We start from the raw sequence: 18,462 nt of genomic DNA on the forward strand, positions 1-18,462 counted from the left end.
AATATGGATTTTATCCCTTATTTAATATTATCCTGAAATTTCTACCAAAATTACTGAAATTTTAACCGAGTTAAAGTATCTTTTAAATTGATTTTTATAGATTTCACATGAAATCCGACTAAATCAATGAACGACTATTTTCTCATATAGAATTTTGACTGAAATTTCTGGATAATATTAATTAATTATTAATATTATTTAATATTATCCTAGCCCTCCAATCGATGTAGGCTGATACTAGCCCTCCAATCAATAGAGGTTTTCATAATTGTTGTTCCTCTTCGTTAATTATTAATATTATTTAATATTACCCTAGCCCTCCAATCGATATAGGCTGATCCTAGCCCTCCAATCGATAAAGGTTTCCATAATTGTTGTTCCTCTTGAGGTGCCCGGAATCCGTCAATATTTTGCAAGTGTCCTGCATGAGTAATATAAAGTAGTTGTTTCGTCATTTTCATGTCTTTACCTCTTCTTGGTATTTTTTTTCGTAATTGTCATAGACAAATACCCGTGTCGGTACTTTTCGTATGTAGATAAGGATTTTACCCTAAAGAAAGTAGTTAATATCATAACTTATTATTAAAGAGAATAGTCATAATACAGCTGGGATATAGATGGGATTTTTGGCAAAGGGTGGAAGAACTTAACCCACGATTCCGCCTTTATATATAGTAGTTAGATTAGTTTGCGTGCATAATGTACATATAACCCTTCCAATGGTTAGAATTATCCAATTTTAAACTCTTTTTAACAGTTAGCAAGCTCTAATTTAAACTCTTAACCCAAGTTTGGCAACCTTGAAATTTTTTTCTGTTGAATATTAATTTATCTAGTGGTGGACTGGTGGGAGAGGGGCAAGGAGGGTGAGAGAGGGAGAGACTAGAGAGGGCATTTCCTAAGAGAGGAGAGGGTGAGAAGTGGCTGAAAAACAGGGAGAAGTGAGCAGAGTTTTTCTTCTCCGTCTCCTTGCGGCCTTGGCAAATTCTCTCCCTCACCCACTCTATCCCTCTCAGTGCTCTCACCACTTGGCAAACTAATATTCCCTGGAAAAAAAATTCAGGGTTGCGAAACATGGCCTAAGATTCTTGCAATTGTGGTGCTCCGAATCTCCAATGGCATGCATTTCACTTTTTACTTTTATGTTCACTCCTTTCCAATGTTCTCTACCATTAGTATTAATGCGTTGTTGAAGAAAAGAAGAGACATGTTTTTGCTCTTAGAACCCAATTTTAAAAGGGAACATAAGCAGTAAAATGAATTGATCACCAACTATTTGAAGAAATTTCATGCTGAATATTGCACTGCTTTTCTTCCTGTGTTTTTGTCATTGATCAACTTTTACACAACGTAGCAACAGCCCTTGCTCACCATCAGTTCGAGGAAATTCTAAAGCCCCCTTGTTCACCCGAAGTTGGAAAATTTTCAGGTCTATTACTCGCTTTTTTGTCCCATTTTTCTTGTGTTAATGTTTTGAGAGATTATTATGCTTGTTTAGCTCTCTTGGTAGAAACCCTAAACAAAGCCTTACGAATCAAGGGTGAAGATCATTCTACCTAGGTGGGACCAACAACAAATGGCAGAATTGTTGTGATCCACCAGATCAATGGACCCAGTCACATACATGTGGCTGGGGCCCAGTTGTGATTGTTAAGAAAAAAAACCTTAAATAGTTATCATTCATAGAACTTGAAAAAATCAGCTTCATATATGTGCTATGGATTTACAGCTTGTGAAATGAATTTGAAGCTGAATAGGAGTCCAATCTTTGACATTACAGTTCTCTGCATGATATAAAATTGCTTACATAACTTAAAGCAGTAAGGAAATTGTAAGATTACCGAAGGTCGACGACATCAAATTTCAAATTTGGATTTATATACACGTGTGAGCAGTGTTCGTAGATTGGGCCGCCATCGGGAAGCTCCTCGTGAGGGTGAAAACCTCGCTGTTGACAATGGCGTATTACAGAAACACCTCCTGGATCTGATAGATGGAATATGCCATGGGTTCTGCAGAGACACGGAAAAAATTCATTGAATGATTTAAGAGTTTTACAAAAAGAAAACAAACTACTTTCAAAATTTATTGTTGAAGATTGTTTGATCAAATTAACCATTCATTAGAAACAGCTCATATCGGTAATTAATGATGACCAGTTAATTGCTGTCAACAGAAAATTTCACAAAATTGTTTCAACCAGACAAGAAATGTTAATTCTACTTAAAAGATTTCTGGTAATTATTTTGCTGGGGAATTGGAAGGCCTAATCTACCTGGATTCATCTGTGGGTGCCATAACAATTGCAATTGCCTCTGGCAACATGACCTGGTAAGAAGACATAGCCCTTCAACAATAAGTCAACTTATCATAACAATAGAAATAAAAGGAATAAAAGTAAAGCAATGGAGATTAGATTAAACTAAAATAAAACAAGGTCCTGTTACATTCAATGCTGCCACAAATTATATTTAGTCTTCACTTGGTGCATGAAGTAAGGAAACCATGGAATAGTATCATGTCAGGAATCAGAAGTAGCTTCTGGGACTTACTTTTGGACAGTTTGACCATCCTATGACTCAAGTTATCATTCAAAAATAAATAAAATCCTATGACTCAAGTTTTTGGAATGATAAGCAGGGTTTGACTTTGAGTGATGGCCATCCATGGGAACCAAATTCCCCTTCATCTTTCCAATGTTTTCAGACAAGAAATTTCATAATTGATGTTGGAATCTTCCCCTGCAACGGGGAATCACGATTCCCTGTAACCTGATTCCGAATCGGGAATCTCGGTGCTTCCCCAAAAAGTGGGAATCGCGCTTCCCCAAAACGGGAACACGCTTCCCCGTCGCTTCCCATTGTTTTAATTTTATGGAAATCACAAAAAATGGGAAACACGCTTCCCTTCGTGCTTCCCTGGCGATTCCCCGGCGCTTCCCCTTGCCCTTCACGCTTCCCGCTTCCCACCATCCCAGGAGCCTCTGCTTCCCGCTTTACTTTCCGCTCTGGCAACCTAGTCAGACACTGTATGAGGAGAAAGCATATCATGCTCAGTTGATAGGCTCATAAATTCAGAGTAATTGGATTTGATGTCCTTATTACCTTGAGAATGTTCAGAGATATCCTACTCAATCCTGAAGAGTCTAGCTTGATGTTCTTGCTGGTATATTCTCTGTAAATAGCCTCTCATCTTCTTCCTAGTCCGGTAGGGATTGAGATTTAGGGCAATGGATGGCACCATTGAGTTGAGGATCCATGTAATTGTCATCGCATCATTCATCTTCAATTGACTTAATTTTTCCTCGGTATTTAGCTATACACATATGCCATATTTTTCCTCGGTATTTAGCTATACACATATGCCATCTAACATATTCACCACCCCTTTTCTCTCAACAAACACTCAAAAATAAAATTCCTAGAGTGAATAATTTGTGCCATCAAGCCATTCAAAAAATAAAGATAAAACTGTGCCATCAAGTTTTACAGAAATAGAATTTGATCTTTCATTTGAGGCAGCCATAATATAGTATGAAAAAGGGAAAGAAGAAAAAGCTCAACACAACCTACATTATCTGACCAAAAAACACAAATATTGCCAATAGCAAAAATTCCAGCAAGCAACCGAATCCAATTCCAAAGAATTTCCAAAGCATGAATAGTACTAAATTGACCAAAAAAATAAATAAATCAAATCTAGGGCTTAAGATACCCAAAAAATCTAGATTCATTTATCTATATCTTGAATGCCCTTCAATAATCTCATAATCCAAACTACCCAAAGAACAGAACTAGGTCAGAAAAAAGGAGATTTAAGTGAAAACAAATTAATATGAATTGCGAAAACATAAACCCTGATCAAAAGAAGGCGAAAGAAATAATAAGTGAATCACTTGGGCTCCATTTGGTTGCCTTCCCTATGGGGAAAGGAAGGTGAGCAGGATGGGCAGAATTGTCCGTTTCTTTCAAATCCTCCCTGAAATAGACCTTCCCCGATGATCCATTCCATTAATTTGAAATAGATGGACAGTTCTGCCCAATCTTTTTTACTTTCTTTTCCACCCAGGGTAGGCAACCAAAAGAGAGTCTTAGGGAAGGAAAATCTCCAAGAACTAACCTCGCTCCACCCAATTACTTCCTTTCCCACACAGGATAGGCAACCAAAAGGGAGTCTTAGGGAAGGGAAATCTCCAAGATCCAACCTCGCTCCACCTAATTACTTCCTTTTCCACCCAGGGTAGGCCACCAAAAGGGAGTCTTAGGGAAGGAAAATCTCCAAAATCCAACCTCGCTCCACCTAAAATCCACATCTTGGAGGAGACAACCAAGAGTAGCCCTCCAAAACAAAATAGAATCTAAAAGCCTTTTAATGGAACTTAAGGGTCAAGTGGAACCTTTGGTGGGCCAGGGCCCCCACACATGCTAATCGTTGGTGGGCGACCACACGCATGCATCAACTCGTATAGAATGAATTCCACACAAAACTTGCTCAAAACGATTAAAGAAGCATCCTCCATTTATTTGGTTGTTTCGAACTAAAAGGTCAGGGTTTCTTCACCTGGCTTTCAAGAAGTTCTTGTCTATCTCTGCCTATCCACTAGAATCTATTTCCCCATTAACTTATTGATTGAAGAATTGATACAATGTAATGTCAAACACAGAAAGGAACATTTGTCAGTCATCCATAACTATAGATAGGCAAACAGAGATTTACTATCCAAGCAAACAAGAAGAACTGATACTTTCTCAGACTCAAACTTAAAACCTTAAGAAGTATCCAATAAAACTGACTAAAAGGTCACCACCAGTTTACATAAACCACGCAGGGACCTATGTCATGTTCAACAATAATCAGTAAAAGAAAATCGATTGTGTTCTGTGCATCTCCATGTGTATGTAGCAAGGTATGCATGTATATCTGTAGAAACGGAATACATATTGTCAATTGTTACAAAGAAATGACATGACTTTAGCGAAAGACAGTTTAAGACCTTATGAAAAACTTAAAAATATATGATCCAGAGCTAGAAATAACACTCCCCCCTTTGGATATATTAAGCCGACATTAAACCATTCGCTAGATAGGACTGAAAACATAAAAAACTCTTCAACTTAAGCATATCACATAAGAAAATATATAAACTGGTCAATATAAACTTTTAGGACGGAAGCAAAACTATGGATCACAAAGTTGAAATCAGTAAGCAAATAACACAAAAAATCATAAAATTCCGCATCACCTGATAGGAGTAATGAGTGTGCAGATCAACTGATGACATGAAGCATGACTGTGTTGGGTGCGTCTGAAAACCACAATAAAGTGTGTAACCAAAATGGTATAAGGAAGCTTATAAACTATTCTATCACATCAAAATGCAAGACATGGGGTTAGATTTCACTACAATTAAGGTAGGCAATTTCTACTTCTGAATGAGTCCCTTGAGTTTCCAAAAAACAGGTACACATCACTGCTGGGAAAGTTAATAAGTGTCTAGATGAGTTCTCATAATCCTTTTAGGTGAAATGGACCAGGTTGTCATAATCATATTTAAGTTGAAATAACATAATTAAATGACAATGCCTGCCAGGATTGTGCCGCTAGCCTGTTACAGGTGTGACACAATTTGCAGAACCTTGCATGTTTGGACACGAAGTAAGGCATCCAATCCCCATATAAATGCTTCCGATCAAGGAATCATATCAAATTATGACCCAAACGGTAACGTTGAGTAAAATACAAGATTATGTACAGCATTAGGCTCATGTACTTCATGGTAGACTGCTGAAAAAGCCTACTTCAAAATCTCTCTACCAAACAAAATAAGGTTTTAATGGGCCCTACAGCGAAGTTTATTAGACATTTGTTAGTAAGGTTATATTTAAAAAGGCATTTGGGTTTTCATGGGCAAGGTCTCTCCCACATGAAATCTTTTCTCATCTCTCTTCTTTCTCTTCTCTTCTTCAGTAACTCAACCCCTAATTTTACTATAAGAGCAAGCAATCAAGGCTTCCATAAAAGGGTTCACGATTGTTTCCTCTCCCATTAGTCTCGGATTGGACCGCAAATAAGGAGCAGGGTTTCTCCAAATGTAGATCTATCCTTACTCTCGCTTGTACAGTCAGATCTAGATGTACAGACGGATGTGGACCTTTGTACAGATCTATGGGGTTCTACAAGGAGGTCGGCATGCTATGATTACTTCTTATTTTTTTATGCATGCAATGTTTTTAGAGAAGATTGAAATATATCATATCTCCAAAAAATTTGGTATTGTTTAGGTTGAAGAAGATATTTGGTGCGATGTGTTCTTTGTTGATCTTATGCCATGGGTTTTATGCATTGTTGGAACATCGCTTTTCTAGAACCAGTAAATCAGAAATATCCCTGATAGTAGTGCGATTGCTGGAGAATTTCATAGTCTCTGGTGTGCAGAATGGTGTATCGCATATGAATAGATTATGGTCATTATCAACCAAAGAACCCAGTCTATTCTATTGATGGGACAATGTACAATATTCTAGTCAACCGGAGAAAGATTTTTTTAATTCCTGGCTGGACTCAACTCTATGAGCATGCTTAGGATTCAGACCCTTGTGTGTGGCCCTCCTACTACTTCCTTATGATAGATATACATACTCTTGTACTCAAAGTGAGGAGAGTATGCGGAGTGCCATGTTGCCCAGGGCTAGACAAGATCGTTCAGCTCTTTCAATGAGCTCTAAAAGTGATTAGGAGGTGGAAAGAGATTTGGTAAAGTTTCAGATGAGGAGAAACTAATGTGTGACCACTGTGGGTGTTCCTGACTGCTAAAGAGACATGTTGTGATTTGCATGGTTTACAGGCTAAGTTCAACAAGTCATATATCTCTATGGATCACAATGCTACGTCTTTCAGCAGAAATTCTTCATGGCATCCTTCTACTTATGGAGCCCAGGAATCATTTCATCAGGCCTTGATTCCATCTAAGGAAATAATCACAATCCCCAAAGAAGAATTAGAAAGTCTAAGGTGTGTGATGGCAGAGCTTGACGGACCATCGACCACATCTACCTCTCCACGTTTTCCCATATGCTTCAACATCAACTATCTTGTATCTTCCGGTTCCTCTGGTCCATCATGGATCATCCATTCAGAAGCTTTCGAGCACATGACCGACGTGACATCTTTATTTTCTTTGCATAGAAATTGTTTAGTCGGGGACACGGTTATGATAGCAGATGTAGACTTTTTCCTTAATATCTGAAAAAGGAAACATCTCCATCATTATACTCTCCTCAGTTGTACTTACTGATTTGTTATCTGTTACTACGATCACAAAGAATTTATTTAGACCTTATTTTTCTTTCCGACGTTAATGTCTCTAATTGGGTCAGTTCATTTTAGATGGGTCATAACTCAAAACCACATAAATTGGGTGATCTTAGCCATCTGATTAAAGAATATGAAGATTGCAAATTTTTTTGATAGGTAAGCTTGGATAGAACCCCCGACCTCAGGGTGAAAGAACAACATGAAGATTGCAAATGATAGCTAAAAAGAGAAAATTTGACTAGAGGTTCACATTCAAAGGATAAGTCATCTAATCTGATGGTTAGGATCGCCATATTAGTGTTGTTTTTGGGTTGTGGTCCATACCTGATGGGGATCCCCATCACAGTCCAGATATGTAAACACATAGCCATGTTTACTTAATTGAGGTTAACTGACATCCTAAGGAAAAACAAGTGCTAGCATTGGAAACTTTCACAAATATATGACCTCACGCTATAGAAAATAAAATACACTTAAGAATTAACAAGCATAAGAAACAGAAGGTAGCCATTCAAAAAAAAGAAAAGGAAATGGAAGGTAATAGAAACCAAGGACATCCTCAAAACTTACATGAATCCACCCAAGTGGGAAAAGGGAGAGCTTTTCTTGAACATCAAATATTTCTTCTTCATTCATTGTCTGACACTGTGGAATATACAACAATTGCTTTAAAATAAAAACCAACAATATCTTCGAAATGAGAACAGTTGGATGATAAAAGAATACTATTAACAATATAAGTTATAGTCTTCAATGTGACCCTGAGTCCTGGCAATACCAAATTATGTCCCACAGCTTACTTTGGATGCAACCAATCGATTCATTCCGGGGATAATCAAGTCATAACTTAACCCCACTTTACATTAAATTCAAAAAAAAAAAAAAAAAAAAATATTTGAGGTTGAAATGCCTTTGAATTGGTTCAGTTGACTTCGGATTTGGATCAGAGTTAGAGAACGAATCCAATTTGGTTCAATCTCAACTGAACCTGAATCAACAGCCTATGCAGTGTTGATATATTATGATTAATAAAATATTTATTATTGGTTTGTTACAGGCTTATTATATATTATTTAGTTGACAGAAAGAGCAGATAGTCCAAAGAAGTTTAGAAGTCGTATCCAAAATTAAGGTTCACCCACTACCATTGGCAGGAGCAGTGGGACCACCCTTGGCTTGATAAAGTTCATAGGTCCCATTTATTGCACTAGTTGGGTCGACAAATAGTTTTGGATGTAACGTCATAAGTCACAAGTACCAATGGATCAGTCAATCACCTACGGATCTATACCAACTTTGGCTTGTTAATATAATTATATGATATGGATATCCCCACCCATAAGAAATAATGGCACACCAGATTCTTCTCATTTTGTCAAAATGCACAGGTTGGATCTGTAATAGTTGCCCCAGTCGGTTATCTCTTACAACAACATGCTGAAATGTTTAAGAAAAAGCAAGGAAATCTCTCTTATACGTGTGACTCCCTCACTTCTCTCTCCTTCCTTTCTCTCCAATTCTTAGGTGCTCGATAATCTTGTCTCCAACATCAGTGCTGAGGCTGACACTTGAAGATGATGCAGGGGTAGTGACTGTAGAACTGTTCCAAGGTGAGGCGCATGATTGCTGCACACTTCTCGACTTGGAATCCATGTTTCTAAAGATGATGTTGGAATCCATGTTGCAAATGCGATCATTGCTGGGCAGTGTGGCATTTCCACTGATGCCAATCATGGTCCAATCAATTCAATCACCACTGATGATGACAGATTTCTCGAAAGCGGCGATGAAGTAGGTACAACGATGTCAACGACAATAAAACTAAATTGGGTCTAGTCTTGGAAGAGACTGACATTGGTGTAGAAGATATCGTGTTTGTTGATTTGGATCTTCCTGAGAGGAGGGCACGCATGCGGGTGATTGTAGCGGTCTTACAAATGGTGGAGAAGGTGGAAAGCGCATGGAAGGAGATCCTGTTATTGAGGACAACACAATCCAGCTCTAGCACGTAGAGTAGATTGCTGTTGTCGTGGGCAGGGACATTGAATTTGAAGCCATGGCTAGCAGAGGAGGCAACATAAAGGACAACACGCTCAAAGATGACTAGATGAGCTGGATGTAGGGATCAAAGTTGGAGACCTCGCGATATCAAAAAGCAAAGTTGAGATCTGATGGGGACCATCCTGGGACCCATATTCTAATGTTTACATGTCTTTTATGCTCTGTTTGGTTGCAAGTATTTACTTAGTAGATTAGTGGTGTAAGTAATCAACAAGGAGGCCACAAGCATTGAATTTACCTAGAATTTACCTCGTAGAATAGTGGTAAGTGGTAGCTAGTGTTTGGTTGTCAACCTCGTAGAGTAGTGGTGTGGGGTGTCATTACCAGTATAGAGAGAGAAGAGAGAGGAAGAGAGGATAAGAGAAAAAGCATCATTTCCAAGAAATCCAAGCAAAATTTCCCCTTTGGGTGCATTTGGATTGCTGGAATCAGGAATCGGAACAAACATTACATTCCACTACCTTTCTGATACCCCTTGTAAACGGAATCTTAGTTCCATTCGAGTGTTTGGTTTAGCGTGGAATTCATCAAGGAATCCAACAAACAATTCAATATCCTGCTAAGGAGAGAGAGAGAGAGAGAGAGAGAGAGAGAGAGAGAGAGATATGCACTAGTATTCCAGAAACAAGTCATCAAGGTCCCCGCGACGGCAGAAATCCAGAAACAAGAAAACTTCTGAAATCTTGAAATTATAAATCCAAGCAGAAGAAATCCTGAAACCACAAACCCTAAAACAGGTCCCTAATTTGATGCAACCGCACAATCCCTAAAATTTTAAGGTTGTAAGGAGTGGAAAAACCCATCTTCTTCTAGGAATCTTTGTTTTTGCTTTTTAACAAAACAGCCACACCCTCCATTATTATCTTCAGCCATTGTAAAATGATGTGCTTCTGCACAGGAAGGATTTCATGGTCATCCCTCAGTGACAAATGTTCGACCTTTCCAAACAAAGATTAGAAACTGGAGACGGATGGATTGGAGACCTCTCCCATGTGCTCTTGCTGCTCTTCTTCATCTGCCATGGAAGAACCAAAAAAGAAAAAAAGCTGAAGAAGAAATCGAAGTTTTAGGGATACGAGAGAGAGGGACAGGAAAATTAGGAGAGAGATATGGAAAGATATTTTCGGGATATGTGAGAGAAAAGGTCAGGAATCAGAATACCACGCTCTTTGGTGGGTATCGTAATCCTCCTAATATTCCCGCTCTATTTCCGCCCGGAGTGGTCATTCCTATAATTAAATGCCATCCAAACACTTGGAATGGCGGAGACCGAATGAGATACCGTTTCTTGATTCCCAGTCCCGCAATCCAAACTCGCCCTTTGTGGATTTGGCGTGGATTTCATACGGATGGGACAGGGGTGACAACCGGGTTTTTGTGCAACCAAACCAAGAAAAGCCCATTATTTAAGGACATCTAGATAATCAACCGTTTGGTTTCGCTTTTTGCAGCTATTTTTGCTGTTCTTGTATTTCTTCTATCGGTCATTGGGCTTTGCCCTTTACTAAAATTCCACCATTCCAAAAAAAATGAGGAATCCAAAGTCCACGCTAAACTACTTAAGGTTTTGTAAGTTACATCTAACCAATTTGGATTAAGTGGTAGGTACCCCTTAGTTAATGTGTTGATAATATACAAATGTAATTTTGAAAATTATATGAACTAACACCAAGCCAGCTAAGCCTACCAGCAACAAACAAGTAAGACTGGTAGGGACATTGCAAATTACTAGTTTTGACATGAAAGTTAATTGAAAGCCTAAATCAGGAAGTAATGAACTAAACAACAAAGAATTGTAGCAAAGCACCTAGGTTAAAATATCTTACCGAATCAGATGTTGATTCCTGCTTTGGGATTATTAGTGTTGTGATATAGAAGATCCTGTTTTTCTGCAATTAGTTGCAATGCGTAATTAAGAAAGAGAGTACACAAATTTTCAAATCACTTGTATTTTGGAACAAAAAGTCTAGGGGACCTTACTAGTGAACCAGCAAGAACTCCACATGTTTCCAAATTTTTGTGAGTGTTTTTCTGTGCCAGCCTCAAGAAATCCTCCATCATCTTCGGAGGCTACAGAGTGATACAAATACCAAATTATCAAGCTCAAACAACAAAAAGCCTTATACCTAAGGGTGCAACTCAGGTCGGGTTTAACCCGAATTTGGGTTGGGTCGGGTTAAGCTTTTCGCAAATCGGGTTGGGTTAGGGTTGGGAAAAATCAACCCGAATTGGAAATCGGGTTGGGGTGTCGGGCAACCCGACCCGACCCAACCCGAATTGGAAATTTCAAATTCCCATTTAGTAGTGATGTTAATTCCAACATATACATATGATCCTAGTTTATATTAATATTACTGTATTCCATCTGAAGAAGTTCTGCAAGTGTTTTTTCTTTTTTAACATTGAAATAGTCTCACAGTCCACAATGGACGGTTTGGATAATCCTACGGTGCGGGCCATAAGTGAGCAGTGTGTTCATCAAAATATAGTAGTGCGGATAACATTTCCCTTTGTCAATTGTTAGTCCCTGTTTGTTTTGGATTTTGAGAACCGGCTGTGAGTCAAAAACTGATTATTGGTGACTCACTATTGGTTCTCAAAATCCAAAACAACCCGGCTTGAGTTGAGGTGGTCAATTGTTGTTACGATATTAAATCGGGTCAACCCGACCCCACCCAACCCGAATTGGAAATCGGGTTGGGTCGGGTTGGATCGGGTTGAGGAAATTGCAAATCGGGTTGGGTTGGGTCGGGTTGAACCCAGCCGGGTTGGAAATCAGGTTGGGTTGGGTTGGGTTGGAAAAATGGGTTCCGACCCGAGTTGCACCCCTGCTTATACCTGACACATCAATCACACGAATGAGTTGTCTATATAGAATCCAAACTTAAGCCAACATGGAAACTGAATGTGAGCTTACAATGTGTAACTTTTGATATGTATTAGAGCCGGGTATCCCATCCTGTAAAGGTCTTGCGGGCCCTGGTCGTGGATCAGCAACTTTTGATGGAGAAATCGGAATCATATCTTGATGCACACGAGCAAGAACAGGAGGAGGAGAAGGTTGCCTGATATTGTTAATCAGAACACCAGCTTCCTGTGAACGTGTCTCTTCCACGGGATGCAACCATCTACCATCATCCAGGGAGAGAACTGATTCCATGGTAGACCTATCTGATTCACCATCTTTTAACGCCGCAAGGCCACATTGTCCACCTTGATTCTGGCTATTTATCAGTAGACAGCACATGATAAAATATGTTATGAATACAAATTTGGAAAGTAATGCAGAATTATGATGTGAATCAAGATATACAAATTAAGAAGTAATTGAGTTCAAGATTTGACCCAAAAATTTCAGCAGGGGCTAGGTTGGCATTGCTTGGATAATGGACCTGTATTACATAATAGAAATAAGGTAAACCATAACAGTTTCTATTTGCAGAAAAGATAAAATACATGTCAAGAATACAAGAGTATACCCTTATACCAGTAATAGGTCCCTGCCACTGACCCCGGAGGCCGTTTGGACCTAAAATGGAGTGCCTATTCAAGGTTTCTTCCTTTGGATGAGGTAGAGTGAGAGAACTGCATGTCATCAGGAAACACAATTAATTGTGTATAAAGTGAAAAACACTCATTCAACATCTAATACTGAGCTTTTGTACATATTGGCGGCTATTTGAAATTCACAGGAATCCTTAACCCCTCTAGGCAGAAGAGGACCTTTTTTTTTTGAATGGGAGACAGAATAGGGCTTACCAATTATGTTCTAACTTAAAAAGAAAATTGGGCCGTCAAAACTATTACCATACAAACTTGCAACCCTTTGTTAAACTATGGTTAAGAAAGACCATTCAATAAACAAACAAACAAAAAAACTATGGTTGAGAAAGAAGATAAGATTTTGGGAGCACAAAACAAACAGGAAGCTATAAAGCCTAAATTAATGCAATAATAGCCCTAACAGCAATGATATACACATGGAAAGAGAACATACCCAGACAAACTTGGACGGATGTAATGGTTAGAAAAAGGTTGAATGACCTCATTAAGGTTGTCTAAGTTATTTGTACCTAAAGCTATATAATATACTGTATACCCCATTTTTCAAGAAGCTATATAATCTATTGTATACCTAAAGCTATATCTCATCTCAAATCCAAGGAGAATCATGATCTCACACTAAAAGCCAAGATCCAATAATTCAATAGAGATATTTAATCTTCTTGAACTTATACCTAGCCTTCTTTCATATACATCTCCTTTGATTTAAAACCATAGATCTACCGTTCTCTCCTTCCATTCTCCCTTTCAAACCCTAGACCAATCGTCTATCTCCTCTGTTCTCTTATATCTTAACATCATCTTCTATTGGTGCATCCCATCTTCCATACCCAACGAATTCCCTCTAGGGTTTTACCTCTCTCCTCTTGCTATTTTGTTCCCTCATTAACGCACATCTGACTTAAGGCTCACTTTCAAAGGTTTTAAGTTTCAGTCACCACGGAATCGGAAACATTTCGGTTTCAGTGGAAACCCAATAAAATCAAGGTAACATATGAAAACATATGCAAATGATAGACTTTAAGGATGAAACTTTAGGAAATGCTAGAATAAGCACAAATACACACTTAGAAACCACCATATAAGCAAGACAACCATCCATAATGGTTTAAAAATATTTACTCTCGAGCATGTCTGATAATTTAGCACATGCCAATTTTCACAGATAATTCCTATAAATATTTATACATAATGCATGCACTATGTTTTGCATAAAATTCATATAAATATAATTATGTAAAACATATTAATATGGTATACCACTATTATACTTACAATCAGGGGCGGAGCCAGGAATTTACACTTGGGGGGCCAGACTAATAGTGCACTGGTCTCTGGGGGGCCGTTTACAATTACTGGCGTTCCTGAACGCTGGTAAATGGAATTTTTCTTTAGCGGAGTTCATGAACGCCGCTAAAAACCCTCCTGTGCTACAGTGAATAAAACGGATTTTGCAAGTCATTGTGTGTGTGTGGGGGGGGGGGGGCTCGACGCTATACGTGGGTCCGCCCCTGCTTACGATGTTGGTTTCTGCATTTCGGTCATTTCAGTTTCGGTGGAGATAAAACAAAAAACATTTATGTCGTTTCGTGTTGGTTTCGGAGGACATTTAAAATCATGCCCATCTATCACTTAGGTGCATTTTGGCACCCAACTTAAAAGAAAGGTACGCATTAGCACCATCTGTTTGAAAATCATTTTTAAAACTCCAAGTCCCTTGCACACCATGTTAACCGGTCAGTTCCCACCATTTCTTGACCTACGAGTACTACAGCAATATGTGCACATCAAAGCCACTACCAAAGAATCACATCTTTGTTAAACTATTGTTATGAAAGAAGAGAAGATTTTTGAAGCACAAAACAAACTCTATAACTAAAAATAAAGTAATATCATTAAAAAAGATATACATATAGACATTAACATAACCAGAGAAACTTGGGAGGATATTATGAGACTAACTAAAGAGATATAGGAAGCCTTAGGAGAAGCACATGCACCAAATACCACAATTGTGACGTAGTGATACCTATACCTAGGTTCCTTTCTCAAATGTGCAGCCTGGTGAAGAGAACAAAAGAATCTATGCGGCATGCGCACTTAAACCATAACAAAGAAAAATGAAGTGACATTGTTACATATCATGTATTAACCATTCTCAAACAAGAAATCTAGGCATGGATAACTGCAATATTCATCAAAATGTATCTGTTAAGAAGCACCATTCTACCTGATTCTGAAAATTTTGAATTGGTGATTCGTGAATAAATACCCTATGAATATGTAGAACAAAAACTTTTGCATTGGTGATTCATGAAGGATACCCTACGATTATGTACAATCAAAACCTATACTGTCCCATTCCGCCTATGAAATGAGAGATTTTTTGTTGCGCTACTTTTATCATTCCGGAAGTAACTATTTGCTTCAACTTCTAGCATCCAACATGTTCAATGAACAGAAAATCCAGAAGAAAACTGAGTTTTATGTACATGTAGAGTTAATAAATGTCTTAAAACAGTATACTAACAGCTTCCGAAACTGCCGGTCAATCTGCCTTGTACTTGGTGATACAACTTGATCAAGCTCATTGATATGTGCCCTTCGAGACTGAGATGCACTTCCCCTGGTATCTAGCTGTAAGTTATGAATCAGAGAAGTCACAAGAAAAGACCAATATAAGTTGTACAAATAAATGGAACAATAGCTACGCGCAATAAAAGCAATAACGCGACAAGTACCCAAGAAGTGAGCTAAAATAAAAAAGGAAATAAAATATGAATGAACAAATGAATGGTATAAAACATGCTTAGCATCAAAGAAACCTTCCATTCTACAAGATAAAATGAGCTTCCAAGAATAACAAAATAGCTCCTGCATGGAATTCCAAATACGCACTGAGAGCAGTGTAATGGGAAAAGGACCTGCTTAAGTTCAGGGTCTGATGAGATTTGTTTTGTAACATATGGCCATTCTGGTGAGGTGGCTGAATTATATGAAAATCTTTGTAGGCTATCAAGCTGAACCACATGGGCTTTGTTCTGTTCATTAAGTTGACGTTGAGCATCTGGCTTCAGAGATTCTAACTCACTTATAGCATCCAACAATTTCTGGAATGACATACAAAGTGTTAACAAATGCATTCCAACAATGTTTTCTGGAAAACATACATTGAATGCCAAATGCCGTAAATATAGATAAGTCATAAAGGGGTCTGTATTCACCTTCCTGAATTTAGTTCTTTCTTTCAGAAGCGAAAGCTGATAATCTTGATGGCATGGTATCGTTTCGGATATCAAACTGTGATGATAAAGAAGTTTATAAAGAATCCAGCATATCCAAGCATTCTCAGATTAAATAGATATATACAAATAGCCTCACAAAACAAGGAAAATATAGGAATCAGTTAAACTGTGTATTAGGCATTGGAACTAGACTAACAATTAGAAAATTGATCATGGTAAATTATCAACGTAAATATAATCAATCAAAAGGCAGGCAGAATGCTAAAACCATGATGTTTTACATACCTAGTAAACCTGAGAAGTACGACATACAGATCTAATAGATTCTTCTCTTCCCGATATATGCTAGCCTGAACATAGCAAACAGACATTGATCACCATGTCCAAGTTAGAGAATGTTCAATAAACAGTCCTCCAACTCATGTTGCTCAAGATATTCCAAAAATTACAGAAAGCTCAATGCGATGTTGGAAGTGTAGGTTGTCAGTTTCCAGATAAAAATAGCAAAACAGTAAGGGGCTGTTTGGATGAGTGGATTTTATAATCTTGGATTTCCTCAAAATCCTGGATGGGAGACGAGTGAAGAAGGAGACCGTCCGTCATTTTCTGATTTCTCGCCCTTCTTTCCGTCGAGCGAGAGAGTAGGAGATCGTCCCGTGTTTCCAGGCTTTACAGATCTCGGGATGGGGGATAGATTTCTAAAACTTGCATATCTTACTTAAAATCCAGGATAATGGATTGTAAAATCCAGAATTTTACACCGCTTTCAAACTAAAACCTGGATTCTAAAATCCACGTATCTAAACAGCCCGAGTGTGAAAACTTTTTCTTCCTTTTTTCCATGTGATATAGGTGACACACTTATTAAATGAAGACACTATAGGAATAAGACACTAAATACACAGAATTATAGGAACATGAGGCCCTGCGAGGAGTGGAGTGCCTGTCTCTTCCATTATATTATCATATGAATCTTTCATTATAAATTCAAGCATCGTGTGAATTCTATGATTTTAAATTCCTATGAACAACACACTGAAATGGTACAAACAAGAAAATTGTGTAAACAGATTGAAGATTTGGAGTGACAGAAAAACTCCCCTTCCCTATCATCATTCCCAATAATTCAAGAAATTCACCATTTTTTGCTCTCTGATATGCAAATCCAATATGAACCGGGCCATGAATTTGAAAAGTTGGTTTCAATTGTAGCCCTATCATGACTTGAAAAGTTGGGATTGTGTTCAAAAATTATAAATCCTTTGCTTTTTTTTTATCTTCTCCCATCAATTCAAAAAATTATAACAAATAAACAAATACTTTCACTACAACATCCATTGATTTTAAAAGTTAACAGAAGCTCAAAAACCCAGTAACCCTAATTACTTGCCCTAAAATGAAAAATTCATCAAAATTCCTATGAGAAAGATATAATCTAAATCTCCGAAACAAATAAACGATTCTCGTACGATGATCAAGCAAAAAAAAATGAAAATTCAAAATCGAGAGAGACCTGTTTGAGAAGATTATCAGCGATCCGGTAGTAGAAGTGGAGAGGAATCCGATTGTCCACGTCCACTTTCCGGGCGTAGCTGTTGATGTTGATTGCCATGGGATTAGGGTTTCCGTTCATAACAGACGTTTTCCGGCAACTCGCTCGTTTTTTCCCGGCAATCTCGACCGGATTTCCGGCGATGCTGAACTGTTTCTCGGCGACCGTGATTCGATCCTAAGTAGAGAATGTCTTTTCGGAGTTTTTATACGGTGTAAGCCCTTTATAGTCCCTTATTTTTCAAAAATTACTGTACGGAACACATCATCGGATGATCCAAACCGTCCATAAGACGGAACACAACGTGAATAGGTTTGTTCGCCAAAAATCATTTCCATAGAATGATCCTAGCCCTCCGATATTTTTGGGGAGCAATCTATTTACATTGCGTTCTATCTTATTGACGGTTTAGATCGGAGGGCTGGGATCATCCTATGGAAATGATTTTTGGGGAGCAATCTAATTACATTGCGTTCTATCTTATTGATGGTTTGGATCATCCTATCATGCGGTCCGTACAGTACTTTTTGAAAAATAAGGGACTATAAGGGCTTACACCATATAAAATCTCGTCTTTACTATGCTTGCATGTGAAGTAAGCCGTTCGAGAATGTTTTTGCTTACTTTTCTGCAACGCTCCTACGGGATGTAGTCTTTTATATACGTGGCGGTCGTGTAAAATAATCAGGACCGTCGATCCCACGTGCATTTGAAATAGAATTTCTA

General features: G+C 38.2%; 1 protein-coding gene across 1 annotated transcript; it reads right to left on the reverse strand.

Annotated features, from left to right (window-relative positions):
- Positions 1 to 1,689: 1,689 nt before the first annotated feature.
- Positions 1,690 to 17,938, reverse strand: LOC143852644 (AMSH-like ubiquitin thioesterase 3). The gene is made up of 14 exons (XM_077362141.1): positions 17,698 to 17,938; positions 16,470 to 16,534; positions 16,164 to 16,239; positions 15,864 to 16,049; positions 15,470 to 15,576; positions 12,855 to 12,960; positions 12,721 to 12,767; positions 12,293 to 12,599; positions 11,356 to 11,445; positions 11,202 to 11,264; positions 7,885 to 7,959; positions 5,243 to 5,305; positions 2,276 to 2,328; positions 1,690 to 2,012 (listed from the first exon to the last, which is right to left on the reverse strand). The coding sequence occupies exons 1-14, from the start codon at positions 17,815 to 17,817 to the stop codon at positions 1,838 to 1,840; spliced, it is 1,533 nt and encodes a 510-aa protein (XP_077218256.1). The 5' UTR covers positions 17,818 to 17,938; the 3' UTR covers positions 1,690 to 1,837.
- Positions 17,939 to 18,462: the final 524 nt, after the last annotated feature.

This window comes from Tasmannia lanceolata, unplaced genomic scaffold, assembly GCF_043159265.1.
Source record: "Tasmannia lanceolata isolate RefF3 unplaced genomic scaffold, GAP_Taslan_0.1 ptg000019l, whole genome shotgun sequence".
NCBI classification, from domain to species: Eukaryota; Viridiplantae; Streptophyta; class Magnoliopsida; order Canellales; family Winteraceae; genus Tasmannia; species Tasmannia lanceolata.